Source organism: Dioscorea cayenensis, unplaced genomic scaffold, assembly GCF_009730915.1.
Source record: "Dioscorea cayenensis subsp. rotundata cultivar TDr96_F1 unplaced genomic scaffold, TDr96_F1_v2_PseudoChromosome.rev07_lg8_w22 25.fasta BLBR01000907.1, whole genome shotgun sequence".
NCBI classification, from domain to species: domain Eukaryota; kingdom Viridiplantae; phylum Streptophyta; class Magnoliopsida; order Dioscoreales; family Dioscoreaceae; genus Dioscorea; species Dioscorea cayenensis.
The window spans coordinates 24905-42032 of NW_024087298.1; the positions used below are offsets into that span (position 1 = coordinate 24905).

General features: G+C 33.1%; 2 protein-coding genes and 1 long non-coding RNA gene across 3 annotated transcripts; all 3 read right to left on the reverse strand.

Moving 5' to 3' along the window:
• Nucleotides 1-330: 330 nt before the first annotated feature.
• LOC120255240 lies at nucleotides 331-1410 on the reverse strand. Its single transcript, XM_039263108.1, has 2 exons — nucleotides 1241-1410; nucleotides 331-742 (listed from the first exon to the last, which is right to left on the reverse strand). The coding sequence occupies exons 1-2, from the start codon at nucleotides 1408-1410 to the stop codon at nucleotides 331-333; spliced, it is 582 nt and encodes a 193-aa protein (XP_039119042.1).
• Nucleotides 1411-3404: 1994 nt separating this feature from the next.
• Nucleotides 3405-14014, reverse strand: LOC120255241 (molybdopterin biosynthesis protein CNX1-like). Its single transcript, XM_039263109.1, is given in 15 exon segments — nucleotides 3405-3738; nucleotides 3807-3863; nucleotides 3993-4099; nucleotides 4218-4375; nucleotides 5677-5973; nucleotides 6066-6170; nucleotides 6987-7177; nucleotides 7827-8054; nucleotides 8195-8278; nucleotides 8347-8448; nucleotides 9434-9564; nucleotides 12440-12491; nucleotides 12493-12567; nucleotides 13855-13937; nucleotides 13940-14014. Coding segments are annotated over 15 exon segments (1953 nt in total). The 5' UTR covers nucleotides 14013-14014; the 3' UTR covers nucleotides 3405-3528.
• A 6-nt stretch (nucleotides 14015-14020) lies between these two features.
• Nucleotides 14021-14967, reverse strand: LOC120255242. The gene is made up of 3 exons (XR_005534936.1): nucleotides 14860-14967; nucleotides 14679-14761; nucleotides 14021-14059 (listed from the first exon to the last, which is right to left on the reverse strand). It is a non-coding gene; the product is annotated as an uncharacterized LOC120255242 (long non-coding RNA).
• Nucleotides 14968-17128: the final 2161 nt, after the last annotated feature.

The following is a 17128-nucleotide window of genomic DNA, read 5'->3' on the forward strand; positions in this document are numbered from 1 at the left end:
ATTGAGTAGAAGATGATTATGAACTTGTTATCCTGAACTTGAATGTTTTCATAAGCACAATTTTTTTCCCATGAACTTGTTTTTGATTATGAACTTGTAATCTTGAACTTGTGAAAGTTGTTATGGAGATCTTTTTCATTATGTGTAATATTGATTGTAGGGTTGTTTGGCGTGAATTTGTTAATAAGTATCCTTTTTGTCTTGTAATATACTCTATAATGCTATTTCATTATAGGCAATGGTTTTCGAACAAGACACAAGATTCATTCATCTAAAAGTGCTTTGCGATACAATAGATAATAAACAATTTTATGAAAACCACACCTATGATCAAGCTCGGCGGTAGCTACAATAATCATTCCACATTTGCATTGCTATTTCATCTCTTTTACGAGCACCTGCAGTTCGCTCAAAGTTCATGGTTTCAACATCCTCTCCGTATGACTCATCTCCATTAGGAACAATTGTTTCTTCGGCTTCATTATCGAAATCCTCAACAACATCTGTACCATTATGTATACGGATGAAGTTATGCAACATACAAGCAGCAACCACTATATCAGTTTGAGAGTCTATTGGGTGGAAAGTTGCTACTTTAAGGATTGGGAACCTCATCTTCAAAATGCCGATAATGCGTTCAACATGATTCCGTAATGACGCATGTCGCAAATTAAATAGTTCTTTATAATTGCTCGGTCTAGTTTGCGCTCGACCTTGCTCCTGCAAATGGTAACGGACACCTCTATATGGAGCAATAAAATTCGGGGTATTAGCATATCCTCGCGTCTACTAGATAATATTTACCCCGGTGGGACTTCAAAAACCTTGTTCAATCGAGCGTTGGAGAATCCTAGCGTCGGAAGCAGAACCTTCCCAACTAGCTCGTACATATACAAAACGAAGATCAAAATCACATGCAACCATAACATTCTGTGATAACGTTTGCTTCCTGTTTCTGTAAGGATCTTGCTTATCCAAAGAAATCGTGATTGGAATATGTGTTCCATCAATAGCACCAACACAATCCTAAAAAATAAACAAACATATAAACATTTATAAAGACGGAAAAAAGTTCACAATAAACTTCATAATATATAGATTTGCCTACCTTGAAATATGGGAAAAAAATTTTTCGGGTATTCGAATAACCCGGTGATGTCGATGTTGATGGAGGTTCTATATATTCACGAGCAAGTCGAGTAATGTGACTTTAAAGTACTTTACTAAAATATCGACTAACCGTTTCGCAGAATGTTGAAATCGCTCTTGCACATCACGGTTACTAGCATTATGAGCTAGAGTGTACATGAACATTGCTAGTTGCTTCTCGACTGTTGTCCGTTTTGAGTTGCAGAGGAGGGATTTTTCTCTTAGACGATCAACCAGTGCTTGAAATATATAAGGCTCCATACGAAATTCTCTTTTGCAACGTTCCTCATGACCTTGAAGAATTTCTTGTACATATGCATCACCTGTAAGAATGGATGTGTGATGTTCTACATTTCTGGAAGGTGCTGGACATTCTCTTGACCAATTGTTGAGCATGAGTAGATCATCTTCTTCATTTCTTTTCCTCCAAAGATGTAAGGAATCCATGGTGAAACAATGGTTACAACACTGAATTTTTTTTTTTAGTTATGTGCATAATGCAAAGGAATCATGTTGTGTATAAATAGGGAAAAATGATAACGGCTATAATTATAACGGCTATAATTATAACGACTATATTTACAACGGCTATTTTTCAAAGTTTAATTACCAACGGTTATAATCCAATGGTTATATTTATTATGTAATAATTATTTATTATGCAAAACAAACACTCATTATATAAGAAAAAAATATGTAATAATTTTTGTAATATTTGTTTATTTTGTTACCCAAACACCCATTCTGTAGGAATAAAATATGTCATAATTTCTGTAATAATCACTTGCACTTCCTGCATAATAAAATTATGCCATATTTTTTTATTTTGCATCCAAACAGGCCCTTAATAATTCCCAAATAATAATCAAATTTTTAATAAAATAATTACGAATAATTCTCCCTATAATAATAATAATAATTTATCAATAATAATAAAAATAATTTTCAATAATTCAAATTATTAATAAAATAATTAAGAATAATTCCTTCTTTAATAATAATGAAATCATCAACAAAATAATTTGAAATAATTCCTTCTTAAACAAAATAATTGAAAATAATTCTCCCAATTATAATAGTAATAATAACAACAATAATAAAAATAATAATAAAAAAATAATTTTTCTAATAATAATAAAAAAATAATTCTCAATAATTCCTACTTCAATAATTGTCACTCTAATAATAATCAAAATATTAATAAAAATAATTTTAAATAATTCCTACCTCAATAATTCCCTACACTAACAATAATAATGAAATTATCAACAAAAATAATTTGAAATAATTCCTTCTTCAACAAAAATACTTGAAAATAATTCTCCCAATTATAATAGTAATAATAACAACAATAATAAAAATAATAATAATAATATTTTTTAATAATTCCTACTTCAATGATTATCACTCTAATAATAATCGAAATATTAATAAAATAATTTTAAATAATTTTTCTGAAAAAAATTGGTTTAAAAAAACATTTTATAAATTATTGAATTAATTATAGAAGAAATGTGGGGTTAAAGTGCAAAAAATTAAGAAATTTAAAAACAAAAATGTATTTACAAACAAATAGAGTTAAAATTAATAAATTTATAGTGAAAACGGGATGCTTGATCCCTGTTTTTCAGTGCTTTTCAGTGCTACATGCACTGAAAACGGGATGAATCATCCTGTTTTTTTATTTATTTTTAAAAACAGTGAAAAACAGGTAAGATTCATACCATTTTTTCTACACCCATACATTAAAAAGCGGTATGTTTTCATACCATTTTCTACTCCCCAATATTAACACCGTACCAATCTTACCGTTTTACCTATATTCGTAATTAAATAAAAAAAACGCATTATTTTAAAATAAAAACCCATCTTACTTATGTTTTAAAAATAGTAGTATACACCTGCAAAAACCCCTATATTATATTATGTATTTTTTTTAATATTAAAAGCACACTTGTTTATTTTGTAAAATAAATATTTTGGAAAACACAAACAGTTATTTAGACACTGATGCAAAGATGAGATATGGGAAACAGGTATTGCTATCTTTTTCTCTCTCTTTGGTTTGTAAAAATTTAGATGTCTTCATTAATTTCTATTTGAATTCACAAAAATGATGTGCAATGTAGCCTCATCACATCCAAACTTATATCCTGTGAATAAAACTGGACATTAAAAAAATTGGCTTGCAAAAATTTTTACTTAAAAAAACTCATAAGAATTTTTATGGAATTTAATATAAATTCCTTACATAGTACATCCAAGGAGATGATATATAATGTAGCAATCATCCACCTCAGACATGCAAATAAAAGCCAGAAAATACATGTCTAAGATCCGAACTCAACAAGAGACTCATCGAATGCGAACTCGAAGCTGTCAATGAGAACAAGAACATCCACGCTCCACCGATGCTAGCTTGAAGCTCTGTTCCCACTGATCGGTAGGCTCTGCGGCGCCATGTGGTGTATGACGAGGATGTTTCTCTCTCTTGTCGCCTTTTACCTGCCGAAGTGCATGTTTAAGTGCGGGAATCAAAGCTTCCATGCACTCTGCAACAGCATTCGGATTACCCGGCATATTGATGATCTGCGACACAAGATCAAATTTTCAATAGAGGTTAAACAATGTAAAATTTAAGACTTACAAATCATTACCAAAGTTGATCCTCTGATCCCCGCTGCAGCTCGAGAAAGCATTGCAAATGGGGTAACCTGGTTTCTCAAAAAAATAATCAGTGACATTCATCATTACATGAGATTACATCAACTCAAAGAATCGCTACACAGTTTAGTTCGTGAAGGTTATAAAATGTGCAAACCAAATTACCAGAGACAACATACCTTGAGACTCTCCTGAAGCATAACGTAAACAAGGCCAGGTGTTTCTTTCTCTAATATAGCTTTTGTAGCTTCAGGTGTAACATCCCTTGGTGTAAATCCAGTACCACCTTTGAATTTATAAACCAATGGGTCATGATTACATTTTAAGATAGTTCTCCGGAGGAATACAATTCGGAAAACAAAAAGAAGCATTTGCTTTTCTATATCGAAAACACTAGTTTTTACCTAAAGTTAGTACTAGGTCAATTTTATCATGATCACACCATGTTTGAAGGACCTCCTTGATCATATTTATGTCATCAGGGACTACCCTTGTTGCAACAATGCATGCTCCTCCCATCTTATCCGAAAAAGAATTCACGACAGACACTGCTCTAGGACCACTGTGTGCATATAGAAGAGTAAGGCTGGGTGAAGTTTGCTAACATGAACAAAACAGAATCAATCAGCAGTCTATCCACATTAAAGCAAAATGAGAATAAGGATTCAAACTATGTCCATCGCATCTTAAAAAATATTGAAGAACAAGACTGTTTGGGTTAAAACTTGTTTAATCCACACTGAAACAAAAAACTAGTTGGAGACTCACATCCAGATGGTAGTGTCTTTAAGAATATAGTGATCGAAAAATTCAATCATATAAATGTGCAGAGTTACAGGTAGTTTCTATTGCCGCTTTTGCAAAGAGCAACAGCAACTCAACAATATTCAATTTAGCATCGGTTATGTGACCCCTAAGGAAAAACAATCCAAAGAGGTGTATCAGGATGCAGTTTTTTGTATTTCTTGTTCTTTACTTTTCAGTGGAATGTATCAATGCATATTTGAGACACAGAAACTTTTTTCCCATTGTACATGGATGCAACGAAGTGATGCACTGAAAGGACATTTTTCTATACGGGCCCAACAGGTAAGTGTATGTGGGTTAAGATGATAACGCACAATTGCTTCCTCTTTAGGAAATTGACTACGTACAATAATTCTTGGTCCAAAAAATTTGAAAACAAAAAGTAGTGATCTGAGAATGTAAAATCTACGTTATGAAAAGGAGGGGAAAAAGTATTCCAAAATGATGATGAGAAGACTTAAAAAATAAAGCATAAAATACATGATGCATTCCATCTCACAGATATTTTCAGTGAATGCAGATGACAGACACAGCTACATAAACACTATAATAATTTAAAAAAAAAAAAGTGAGATCATCAATAAATAGAAGCAAGCTTCATGCCATGGCAACAATTGATTGTAGGAAAGTTTTACCATGCTGTGCATGGTGCATATGCTATACTTCTAATATATTTCTTGGTAAGGAAATTACATCTCAGAGATATTGAAGTGGTGCTTCTAACCTTTCATTCTTGCTAAATTTTCTAACATAAGTAATGGCTGTGTATCTCAATAAACATCTCAAGGCTTTTGAAAACCACAAGAGAAGTGCAGCAAAACAACATTGAATAACACGCACATGGTTGGCAACAACTTTTGGCATGATGCGATAGCATTGCACTATATATGGACACTTGCATATCTTTCCTGCCGAATCAAATTGTCAAGGGCAATGAAATTCATGATGTCCCTCAGGTTGATCAACATATCAGCATACGATAATCATAAATGAAGATATTGCAAAGAGGAAATAGTTATAATTGAGTATAATGCAAGTAAAACAGCACAAAATTACCTCCTATCAGGACCTGCTCCTGATGACACAGTATCACTCACTGTAAGGATTGCCACTTTAACCTTTGTTTCTGGTGATGCACTGCTTGTTTGCTTGGATTCAGCATTGCTTTGGATACAAAGATCAGTGAACCCTTTACTAAGATGAAAGTTGCTTATATCAGAAATAAGTATGGCCTGCAAAGAAGTTCCAGCAGGAAGTATCTCCCCGGTTGCGGGAACCTCTAACAAAGCATTTGCAGACTTGATACTTAAGAGACGACTGCTCATTTGCACCCCAGTGCTCTCAGCAATGAATCTAAAAGAAAAGTTGATTTATGTACAATTATGGGAAAGGAAAGTATAGCATTGATTTTAATGAACATAACAGAAACAATCTGTATTGCTTACCCTGGCGTACCAGAACCATTATCCAACTCCCACCTTATTATGGCACGATGATATTCTGGACGAATAGAATCAGCACTAATAGGCTGGGCAATGCGAGTGTGTACTCTACAGAAATATGATGTTTTTGTTAACAGCAAGAGGGCATTTCCTCACAATATTTGAACAACATGAAACTACAAATAATTCAGTTACTAATTCTATGTTCACCTTTATTAACAAAAATCCACTAGAAGATAAATGCAGGTATGAAAAACATGAGTTCTATATGTCTTTTATGTTCACCTGGTTTATGATGGAATTAAAGCTGAAGGCTTTAACATTAACCATAAACCAATAACAGAAAATAGATAATTAGGGCTTTGGATGATGTGAAATCATCAAACCCAAAAGTTTAATTAACAATAAAAAAATTCAAAGAGAATTTTCACAATATTGCCCTAATGTTACACAAATATGTTATTATAAACAAAGAAATATCCATTACTCTAAGTAAACTTTACCATCAAATGCATAGTGAAGAAGAAAAAAGAAAAGAGGATAAACGTAGTGACATCTCAACTGTTAAGCTCTGAGAGGTCAGAATTCATTTTTCAACTAAGCGCATTAGATCCAGAACTAACTCAAGGTCAGAGTTCATTTTTCACCGATAAGCAAAGGAAAAAAAAAATGAAATGAAAACTCCTTTAGAATTTCTGATTAGCACGTAATGAGGCTTGTTAATGACTTAGTTGGGTGTCGGCCTGTGTCTAATTTTAACTATCCAGAAACCTATGAAAGCATTTTGTACTAGGCCACCATTTTATACAAGTAAATAGTCCAAAATAAGATTAATGTTTAAAAATATGCTGAAAGCCGATATTCTAAGTATTGCATACATAAAAAAATGTATCAAAACTTCCAACACACAAACATTGGGGCAACCTTTGCAGATGAGGATTTGACCAACCAGCAAGTTGACGGATTGCAGGCAGGACAAAAAGCTGAAAGCAAACCAAACAACTCACAGGGTTTCCAGGCAAACCAAATGCAATAACTGTTTTGTCACATTTTTCCCCGTTTGATTTTCTGGTAATCTCTGCGAGAGTCAATGGCTTTCCAGGTCGCATAAGGACCTAATACAAAACATACACTTATAAGGCGAATACCACAATTGAGTAATAAAATAGAAGTGCGCCAAACATGAATCAGTAACTTTTAGGAAGGACATATATGTCACTGAGGAGTTACAAAAGAAAATACACAGAGACCAGCTAATCTGCAAAGGGCATATCAGCTCATCTGAAAGGAAATTATGGAAACATCTGAAAGCATATATTTTATTTCTGGTTTAAGGAATCTAACATGAAAGTATAACATCTTAAATTATGGTATACTCATCTATTGAAATACCGTCCTGGAAAATTATGATTAATTGCATGGCATGAAAGTAAATTCAAGTTGGCACCTCAAATTTTGAGAAACTAGTTTCAGTTAAAAAGTAACCAAAAAGTAGACAAACAATTTACTTCAAGAAGAGGCATAGACAGCTTTTACAGCTGTGAAGTTATTCTGGTGAAATATAAGAATGCATGCAAGATTTGCCTAAATAAAGCAGTCTAACTTCAGCACATTCTTGCAAATACAACTTTCCTAACTATCAATGACCAACATACTAATGGATACCAGTAGTTTGATTTGTGCAGAACCAAAAGACATTGGATGACAATAAAATAAGCAAATTTCTTTGTGAATCTAGTGTAAGTGTAGTCGCATTAAATGCACCTTTTCAAAGAGGATGGTCCCTCGTTTCTCTAGACTAGGCTTAACCAGATCACGGTCACCCATAGAGACACCACCAGAAATTAGTAGAATATCAATACTAGAATTGAGAGCTCTGTCCATGCTGTCGTCAAGGCTTCGTTCATCATCACGAGCAATACCAAGATCGACCAGTTTGCATTGCTGCTGCATTACAGCTGCTAACAACATAGAACGATTTGAATCTCTGATCTACAAAAGAAAATATAACTATTATACATATCAGTGGACGCTTCAATTCAATACTACTATTTTTTATTTCAATAATAAAGTAACATATCACAGCCTGCTGGGCTAAAATGTTACACGAAAAACCGAAAAAAAATATTAACTTGTCCGTGGTTTAGGCGTTGAGTAGATGGCTCTACTAATTCATCTCCAGTAGAAAGCACAGCTAGAGTTGGTCTAGGGTAAACCTGCAGAAAAGCTAATTCTGGTTAGTCCGTTTTCTTATGGAAATTGAATTCCTAAAAGAAATGATTACCTTCACAGTCATGAATCCCATAGTAGCAAGCAGACCAATCTCAGGACTTCCAATTTGCTCACCTGACTTCAATACTAAGGCATCTTTTTCAATGTCACAACCCTGCCAAAATAGTAGAAGGCTGGTTTAAAACAGGTCCTTCCATCAACTGCAGTGCAATAACTATTTATGAACTACTTAAGTAGGAAAAACTTTGAATGCAACAAAAAGGGTAACATATTTAGGGGGAAAAAGGAAAAAGTACAGATATTGCTTTAGGTTAATCAAGATGATTTTAGGATATTGGTACTGATGGAGAATGGAACAGGAGGTCTCACCGGAGGGATTAGACAAAGGAACAAGAGAGAAATAGAGGCAAAGTTTCACAGGAAAGAGAGAATAACAAGGTGGTGCTTGGACAAACCTTCTACTTGGTCCAGGACCATAGTTGCCTTGAACCCTTCACTGAAGAGATATTATATATAAGCATCTTCTTAACTTGGAAAACCCCCTCTACACCCTCTACCACTACAGTAAAAACAAACACTCGTCCCTTGTTGCAAACAATGCTAAAGGGTAGGTTATCACAAGTAATCCACATCTAGAGATTGAGAGATGGTAAGTATAGATACTCGACGTTAGTAAATTAAAGTTATTAAACCATTACTGTCTACCCAAAAATATCATATTCTAGGCAAGATTAAGGAATAAAACATGTAGATGACAACATATGCAAGTTTTAAGCAAAGCCAATAACTTCAAATTAAAATAATATATAAAAAAACACTTAATATTAAGATTTAAAGGGCTGCATAAATATTAAAACAAGAAAATAATCACTTTCCTATGACTTTCTTGTCATATGAGAAATTCCAACATGTGCTTCACGTAACTCTTACATTACTACTAGGTTTTATCACAAGTCCTCTTGTAAATTGTTCATCTGTGTCCACGTGGATAAACACCTAAATTTACACATGATTCCATTATAATTTACATGAAAAGATACACTACCCTAACATTCTCTGTCACGAGATGTAGATAAGCAAAGTAGAAAGCTTTCATTCCAAGTACCTAAATAATGACAAGACAAGTTTCAACATCATACCACTGGGCGGATGTCACATCCCTTAGATACTCCAATCAATATCCGTACCCACTTTAATCCATCACTAGAACTCGTCACTTGTTCAGTATCCTCTATTTGCACAACAGCATCAGCACCATCAGGTACAGGTCCTGAAACATAATAGCATAGTAAGAACTCATGCAAGTTCAAATGGGAAATGTAGATGAGCTTCATATATCGCGTACGTTATTTAACAAATTGAACAACCATCAATACAGCATATCAAGGCATTATTTGCATCATTGATTTCTCTAACCTTAAAAGCAGATCCAAATGCAATTGTAGAAGGAGCAACCCACTATGGACACTAGTCAAATAAAGCTAGGATTTGTAGCACCTAATGTATAGAACATTAATTGGGGGGCTGTAGCCCTTTTTTAGTAGCATGGACCAAACAAAAAGAAGTAAATAGCCCCCTCTGGGAACAAGATCTCACATGGTACGGCTTAAGATTACTACTAACTTTGGGAATAAAACAACACAATACACAAATACTAAGGCTCATCAATAAGACCTCACATAGGGTGGATTACCCCTTGAATTCCTTTTAAAGAACTTTTGCCACTGACAATAAAAATTAATAGACAATTAAAGATTCATGTGCAAACCAACCCCTTCAAAAATTGAAAATAGCCATAGCCAAGTCCCACTTCTACCAAAGACAATAACAATATATTTAAGGTATGAAAGAAGCAATTCTCCAAGTCAAGCACTTGCAAAGATCTTTGTTTGTCTAACCAATAAAAAATGGGATAAATAGAGATCTTCTCCTTGAAGTGATATATATGGCTTATAAATATCGAAGCCTTAAAAGCATTGTCAACGCAAAATTTACACAATCCATTACCTATAACCCATACAAGAAATCAAATACTCTTTACACACAAAATCAAACATAAGTAGATATTCCCCGCCGTGGCCGTCTGTAGGATAATGTTAATATGCACATGACAGTACCTCCAATAATTATATGAAGCAAATGAAATAAAGCAAAGAAAGTATGTAAAAAGAAACGTATAATTTATCACCCTTACATTTCTGATTTCCAAAATGATGTAGGTGCAAACAAAGCGGCACTCAAGTATCAAATCTCAAACTATAAGTGATTGAGAAGTATCCAGTATAATACAATCCTAACCCATTAAAACTATGGTGGGGCTTAAAACAAAACTTCACAAACTATAAGTGAGGTAAGTGGAATCGAATCCATTTAAACTAAATTTATGGTAATAGTTTCATGTTTGCTTTAATTGAATTTATCTGACAGAATTTTACTTGTCTGAAGCATGCTTTTTAGATATTCATTTATTCATTCAAATTGGTTAGACCAAAGACGACTGCAAAATCTTTATTGAACTATGGTCTAGATTAATATAATGGCAATCAATTTTTTTTGCAAGTACAACTGTAGGATGCAGAAAAGGGCAGTGACAGAAACTCAAATTCTAACTTAAAATTTTGATGGGCACCTGTAAGGCAGTTGCCAATGAGGTTTAATAAGATGAGAAAAAGAACGTAAAAAACAAGATAGCATCTTAACCTATAAATTCTATGGTCCAATAGATCATCATTTTGCACAACTTTTCAAAAAACTGAGCCATAAAAAGGCCTATGGATGTGAAACATTGGGAAAAAACTATGACTTATTGTTAGATGCAAGTCAAACCAAGCAAATCAAAGAAACTAAGGATCATAAATTAATTGATATATCCCCAAACTTAAAAGCAATCTTCTTCATTACAAATACAGGCCTCCATGCTCTTATAAAGAGTACAGAAGGCGTAAGGTTATTAGCACAGCTCCAAAGGACATTATTAACCTTTTCACTAAACTAAAATAAACACTTAATAATTGGTAAACACAAAAAATAAACATGAATATTAAATAATACTACATTAACAGCCATGACATGGCATGCATCGTAAAGAAGACAAACAAGGGGCGACCTTATTGGACCCAATAAAAATTGCAATTAGTTGATTTTGGTAATTTCAAAAAACAGACCTAAAATAAGCTTGAACAAATTCATTGGACCAAAAAGATTTGGCCCATGACATCAACTTTTACACAATATACAAGCATTACCTTAGATATCATATCAGCTTCCTCACAGTGCTGACCTTGTGGAAAGGCCCATATTTGATTCAACCAAAGGCATCAATAACAAATTCCAATTTCAGAGACAATAGTTGCTCCAACACTAGCTTTATTTTTATCCACAAGTTTGTGATTTTTCACAACAACAAACTAGACTATTTTGGTTTTGTGGATGTAATTTTAGCCGGCATTAAGTTATCAATAAATTGATAGCCTTTTCTTGTCATTGTTTAGTCTTTTCATTTTTAGGGAGCTTGAAAATAACAATGTTCATGATGAATGGTTTGAACAATTATTATTGTTGCAACAAGAATTTGACAACTGATAACTACCTTAACTACATTAATAAATTGGCAATAATCAATCCACAATACCTAGCTCCTTACAAGCTACCCCTGACAACTTTTTGACAAATTAATGGAGTTGATAACTTTTTTCCTGGTATCATTCAATTAACAAAATCTCCATTGACAAGGCTAACATGAAAATGCAAAAATGATTTGCAATTCCTATTTATGGCTATTCAATGGCCCACTTTCTGACTGATGGAATAGGAGGAATTAATGCCTAGCTCCTTACAAGCTACCCTGACAACTTTTGACAAATTAATGGAGTTGATAACTTTTTCCTGGTATCATTCAATTAACAAAATCTCCATTGACAAGGCTAACATGAAAATGCAAAAATGATTTGCAATTCCTATTTATGGCTATTCAATGGCCCACTTTCTGACTGATGGAATAGGAGGAATTAATGCAAAAGAGCTTAACACAATTTTAAAGGCTCATGTACTTTAAATTATCATAGGAAACAAACACATAAATATCATCTAAATTTTTGAATTGGCAATAATTAAAAGCTAGGCATGCATAAAAAAACAAGAATCACCTCCAGTTGTCACATAAGCAACAGTCCCAGGAGTAACTGAAACACCAATTCCGCTCACTACCAGCTCTTGATTCAGCAATCACCGGATACTCACCAGGCCCGCCTGAGGCCACCACTGCATAGCCATCCTGCAGTCAAGATCAGCTTATAAGTTGATATATACTCAATAAAAGTTGAGGGCATTAGGTGTGATTCTCAAAAGAAAAGAAAAAAGTGCAAGAAGATTTGTAAAATCTATCAGTTTCATTAAGCTAAGGACAATAGAGATAGCAATTTTTTAACTACAACAACAATCAACATCATCTACATCCCTTCTTCAGATTTATTAACATTTAATGTTTAGATTAATTAGCATGTATTTGTAGAGCATATTTACCATAAAGGCCCAAACATGCACAAAAAAGAGTCTCTCTCAATATGGAGGAAAGGAAAATATAAACAGCCTCTGTGGATATCAGGGAAAACTAAAAATAATATTTGACCTTCCTTAAACCTTGAGTTGGTAGGAACTGTCTTAGTGTGCAATTTAGACAAGATTTTGCATGGTATTATATAAATAGCATAAAAAGAAAGAAGAAAAAAAGATTAACAAAATGATGGAAGAAAAGGGCATATGATTGCCAACTCATCCTTTTTCATCTTTTTTTCAGTTTTTTTCTTGTTGCTTTAAATCTCCTAAAACAAGTATCTCTATCAGATCACAAACAAAACAGCATCACACATATCAGTGTTAGCCTTAAATCATCCTTTATCCAATAGACAATGTTCATCTTATAAACTCTTTTCAATACAGTTTTGAACCTTTATCTTCATGGCTCTCTTTTCATTTTATGTTCTCATGTCCCTCGTGTAGACACGAGGACAAAGGAAAGGAAATCCTAATACATTCTGACCTAGGATAAATAAGTCAATAAGCTTTATGACTCAGATTTAGCTAGTAGGTTTCATATAAATGTCATCACTCTTATTTCATGGAAAACAAATGATATTGTGTTGTATGTCACATTTTTCAACTGAAGTGGGATATAGTACTATACCCCAACAACATGTGAGTTATAGTGGTAAAAAACATACAGTGGTTTGGGGTTCAACCCTTCAATACTTATAATAGAACTGCTCTTCATATTATTGCAAACCATATGCTCCATGAACACCAAAAAAAAAAAAAAAATCCCACACACACACATTGAATAGGATTGCCATCTTATTCATGAGAAACTCAACCAGGCACATGAAATTTGTTCCAATTCTCACCAGAAACCTGCTATCTTTACTAAAGCTTTCCTGACAATCATCATTTCCAAATTTTCAAAATACAAGAAAAAAAAATGAACAAATAAATCCATGAAGATTTGATTCATGCAACAATATCAATACAGAGATTAAAAGAAAAGAAACAGAAGACAGGTGGAGACCTTAATAGAAGAACGATAAGGAGGAAAAGGATCAGGGGCACGGATGTCCTCCGCCAAGATGAGCCCGAGGGCGCCATGAATCGGACGGTGACCAGTGACAAAGGCCGAGCAACGCCCAGAACTCTATGGAGAGCTTCCTTAGCGGAGATCATAGTCATAGTGGCAGAGACGTAGGCAAGCTCATCAGACCAAAGCTCTCAATTTTCTAGAAGAGATTGAACAGGATAATATTATGCAATCTTCTCAAATCAAATAATTAATTGAATCATACATGCTTGACTGAAATTCCAACAAGTAGAGTATAAATGTGGCATCTTTAATGCATTGCGATACCTAAAAGCAGATTGTTTGATAACTCAAACCTAAAACTTAGGGCTTGTTTGGATTAGCTTTTGGAAAACCTAGAAGTGCTTTTTTTATAAATGACAAAACAATATACAGAATTGAATCTTATAACATACCACACACGATTTAAAAAAAAAAGGATACTTTTGCATTTGCTTATAAATATGGAATTCCAATAAAACATATATATGCAAACAAATGCTCTGAAAACACAATCACAAGAAACATAAATGAAATATATTACTGGATTAGAGACAGAGACAAAGACAGAGAGAATGTCCTTACGTATTATAGAAACACATCCTAGACAAATTTCTAAACAATAGACAAACCTGAACATTATAAATAAAAACCAAAAGAACAACTGATCCCAAGCACGAAAGAACCAGGCAAATAGAGCACGCAAAAATGATTAAAAATTAGAAAATCCGAGGAGAAAGAAAAGAATGAATGAACTAAAAAAACAATTTTTTTCATACCTGGAATCGTGAAGGTCAGAAATCCAGTGGTTTAGGGTTTGGAATGAGAACAAGTGAGAAGAGATGATGGCATTGGCAGGATCCTGCAGAGAAGACAAAGAAACGATGAAATTAGACTCGAATTTCGCTCTTGATAAGCATGCCCGAAAAAAGAAAGCGGAGAGATTGAGACTATGAATACAAGGTTTGCGAAAATGGTGATGGAACACAAGGCACAACCGGAGGAGACGACGGTGAAAACAAAAGCAAAGGACTTCGTATAAAAAAGAGAAAGCAAACAGAAGATGCCAAAGAGGCTAATCCAAGTGCTCTTTCCACTGAAAATGAACGGTGAGATGCTGGCCCATCAGCAATTGTTGCCAGATTGAACGGACTAGATTCAACTAATTTGTATTATAATAAATTTTTGGGAAATTGGAATAAAAGACATGGAAAAGCTGTATACTTGAGCAAACATTTACTATTAAAATTATCCACATGTTATGAAACATTTAATTTTGAAATATTTAAATTAATTTATATCATTAAATATCCACATGTTATAAAATCATAATTAAATTAATTTATATCATTAAAATATTTAATTATCATAATTAATAAAAATATTTAAATATTTATTAATCATAATTAAATCATAATTAAAATAGATTTTGAAATTATTTTTAAGAAAGTAGAATTTTGTCCATTTTTAATTTTTTTATAAAATTGTTATTAAAATGTATTATTTAATTGAATATTTAACTATAAAAAAATATTATCCAATATAAAATTGTAATTAAAATGTATTATTTAATTAAATATTTAATTATAAAAATTTAATTGGATAATAGTTAAATAGATTAATTATTTTAATAATTATTATATAAATTTATAATAATTAAAGTGGATTTTTATTTAAAATATTTAATTATAATAATTTAAATGAATACTTTTTGTTTAAATTATTTTATAAAATTAAAAATTGTTATTTTTAAATATAATTAACTATGGTATGTAATATCATTTATTTACATTAAAGGGTAGAAAAGTACTTTTCTCTTGTTTCTCTTTCTTACTTTTTTTCATTCCCACTTGTTATTCCCTCCAACCAAACACTCAACTTCATTCCTATCCCCATACTTTCATTCCAATCCCTAATCCTCATCCACCACTCCCATTCTCATTCTATGTCTATTTCTACGAACCAAATGGAGAGTAGAAAGTGAATGCCCTATTACGTTTCTCTTAACTCCTCTTAACTTTTAGCTGTTTCTATATGCCAAAAGTTTTTAGCTTTCTAATTTAAACTCTATATACAGTGTCAAAAAGAATGATATAAATAATGTTAACAAGAAAGGGAATTTCCACTACTTTTTTTGTCTCAATGTTTGTCTTGTTATATATATATAGTTTTATAACATGTTATCAAGACGAAGCTTTTAAACTCAAGTTCTCGACTCAATCCAATTTCTCAACAAATCACGTAGTACACAAACATGTCATGTCAAATCTTGCAAAAACTTGATTTTGTCTGTCTTTGGATATTTCGTGAAAAATATTTGTCATGGTGCTTGATGTTGAAATACATCTCGAATGCTAATGGACTCGAGAAACCATCGGTGATAGTAATTAAGAATCCTTACAAAAACCGCGAAAAAGCAACGATTTTCCTCCCGACATCATTTTCATGAGGATTTAAAAATTGAATATTTAATTGTGAAAGATCCACTTGAATTGTGGAAAAATTCTGAGTCAAAAGTATAACCACCCTAAGATGGCTATTTTACCGAAAAGCTCGCATGTGATCTACGATGTATTTATGATTACAAGATTTCAAAAACACTAAGTGAATATAATTCAGCCATATTTCTCAATCGCTCAATTGAAATTATACTGAGAGAGAGTATTCTGATTCTCGATATGCTAGAGAAAAATTTCATCTTTCATGTCTCAATCATGCTCCCCGCGAATAGCAATATCGTAGTAGAAAGGATTCACAAAAATATTCTCGATTTGATTTCGTGTTTGCTTCGTGCTGAACAAAAACAACGAACTACTAATGAAAAATCGCGAATCTCATCCCATCGGCTCGGCCCATTCCCCTCAGTGAATGCGGACGACATGAAAATCCAAATGAGGACGCGGTCAAACCCATAGGGCATGGTCGCGGCTTAGCCAGGGCGTCATGGACGAGGCCGTGGTTGGAATAAATATCGAAAACACGGCGATCTACGAGATGGCTATTACCACTCAAGTGAACAAATTATGAAGAAAAACAGTTTATAAAGGCAAAAAGGATCAAGAATAAATCAAAAACGTATGTTGTCAATGTGGTGACAGGGCACTAGTCACATACTGCCGTGACACCAAGGCACCTTGTTGATATCTATCAAGCATCAATAAAAGAGAAAAATGTCGAGGTAAATTTCTTATAAGGAAAAATGATGACTTTAAAATATCCTCTTGTGGGT

What these genes read in the sequence shown, in the direction of transcription:
- LOC120255240 (XM_039263108.1), bottom strand. Translation starts at nt 1,410, where the DNA reads ATGGAGCCTTATATATTTCAAGCACTGGTTGATCGTCTAAGAGAAAAA. An exon ending in TTTCAACATTCTGCGAAACG is followed by an intron (nt 743 to 1,240) that starts GTTAGTCGATAT and finishes TGCTCCATATAG; the next exon opens with AGGTGTCCGTTACCATTTGC.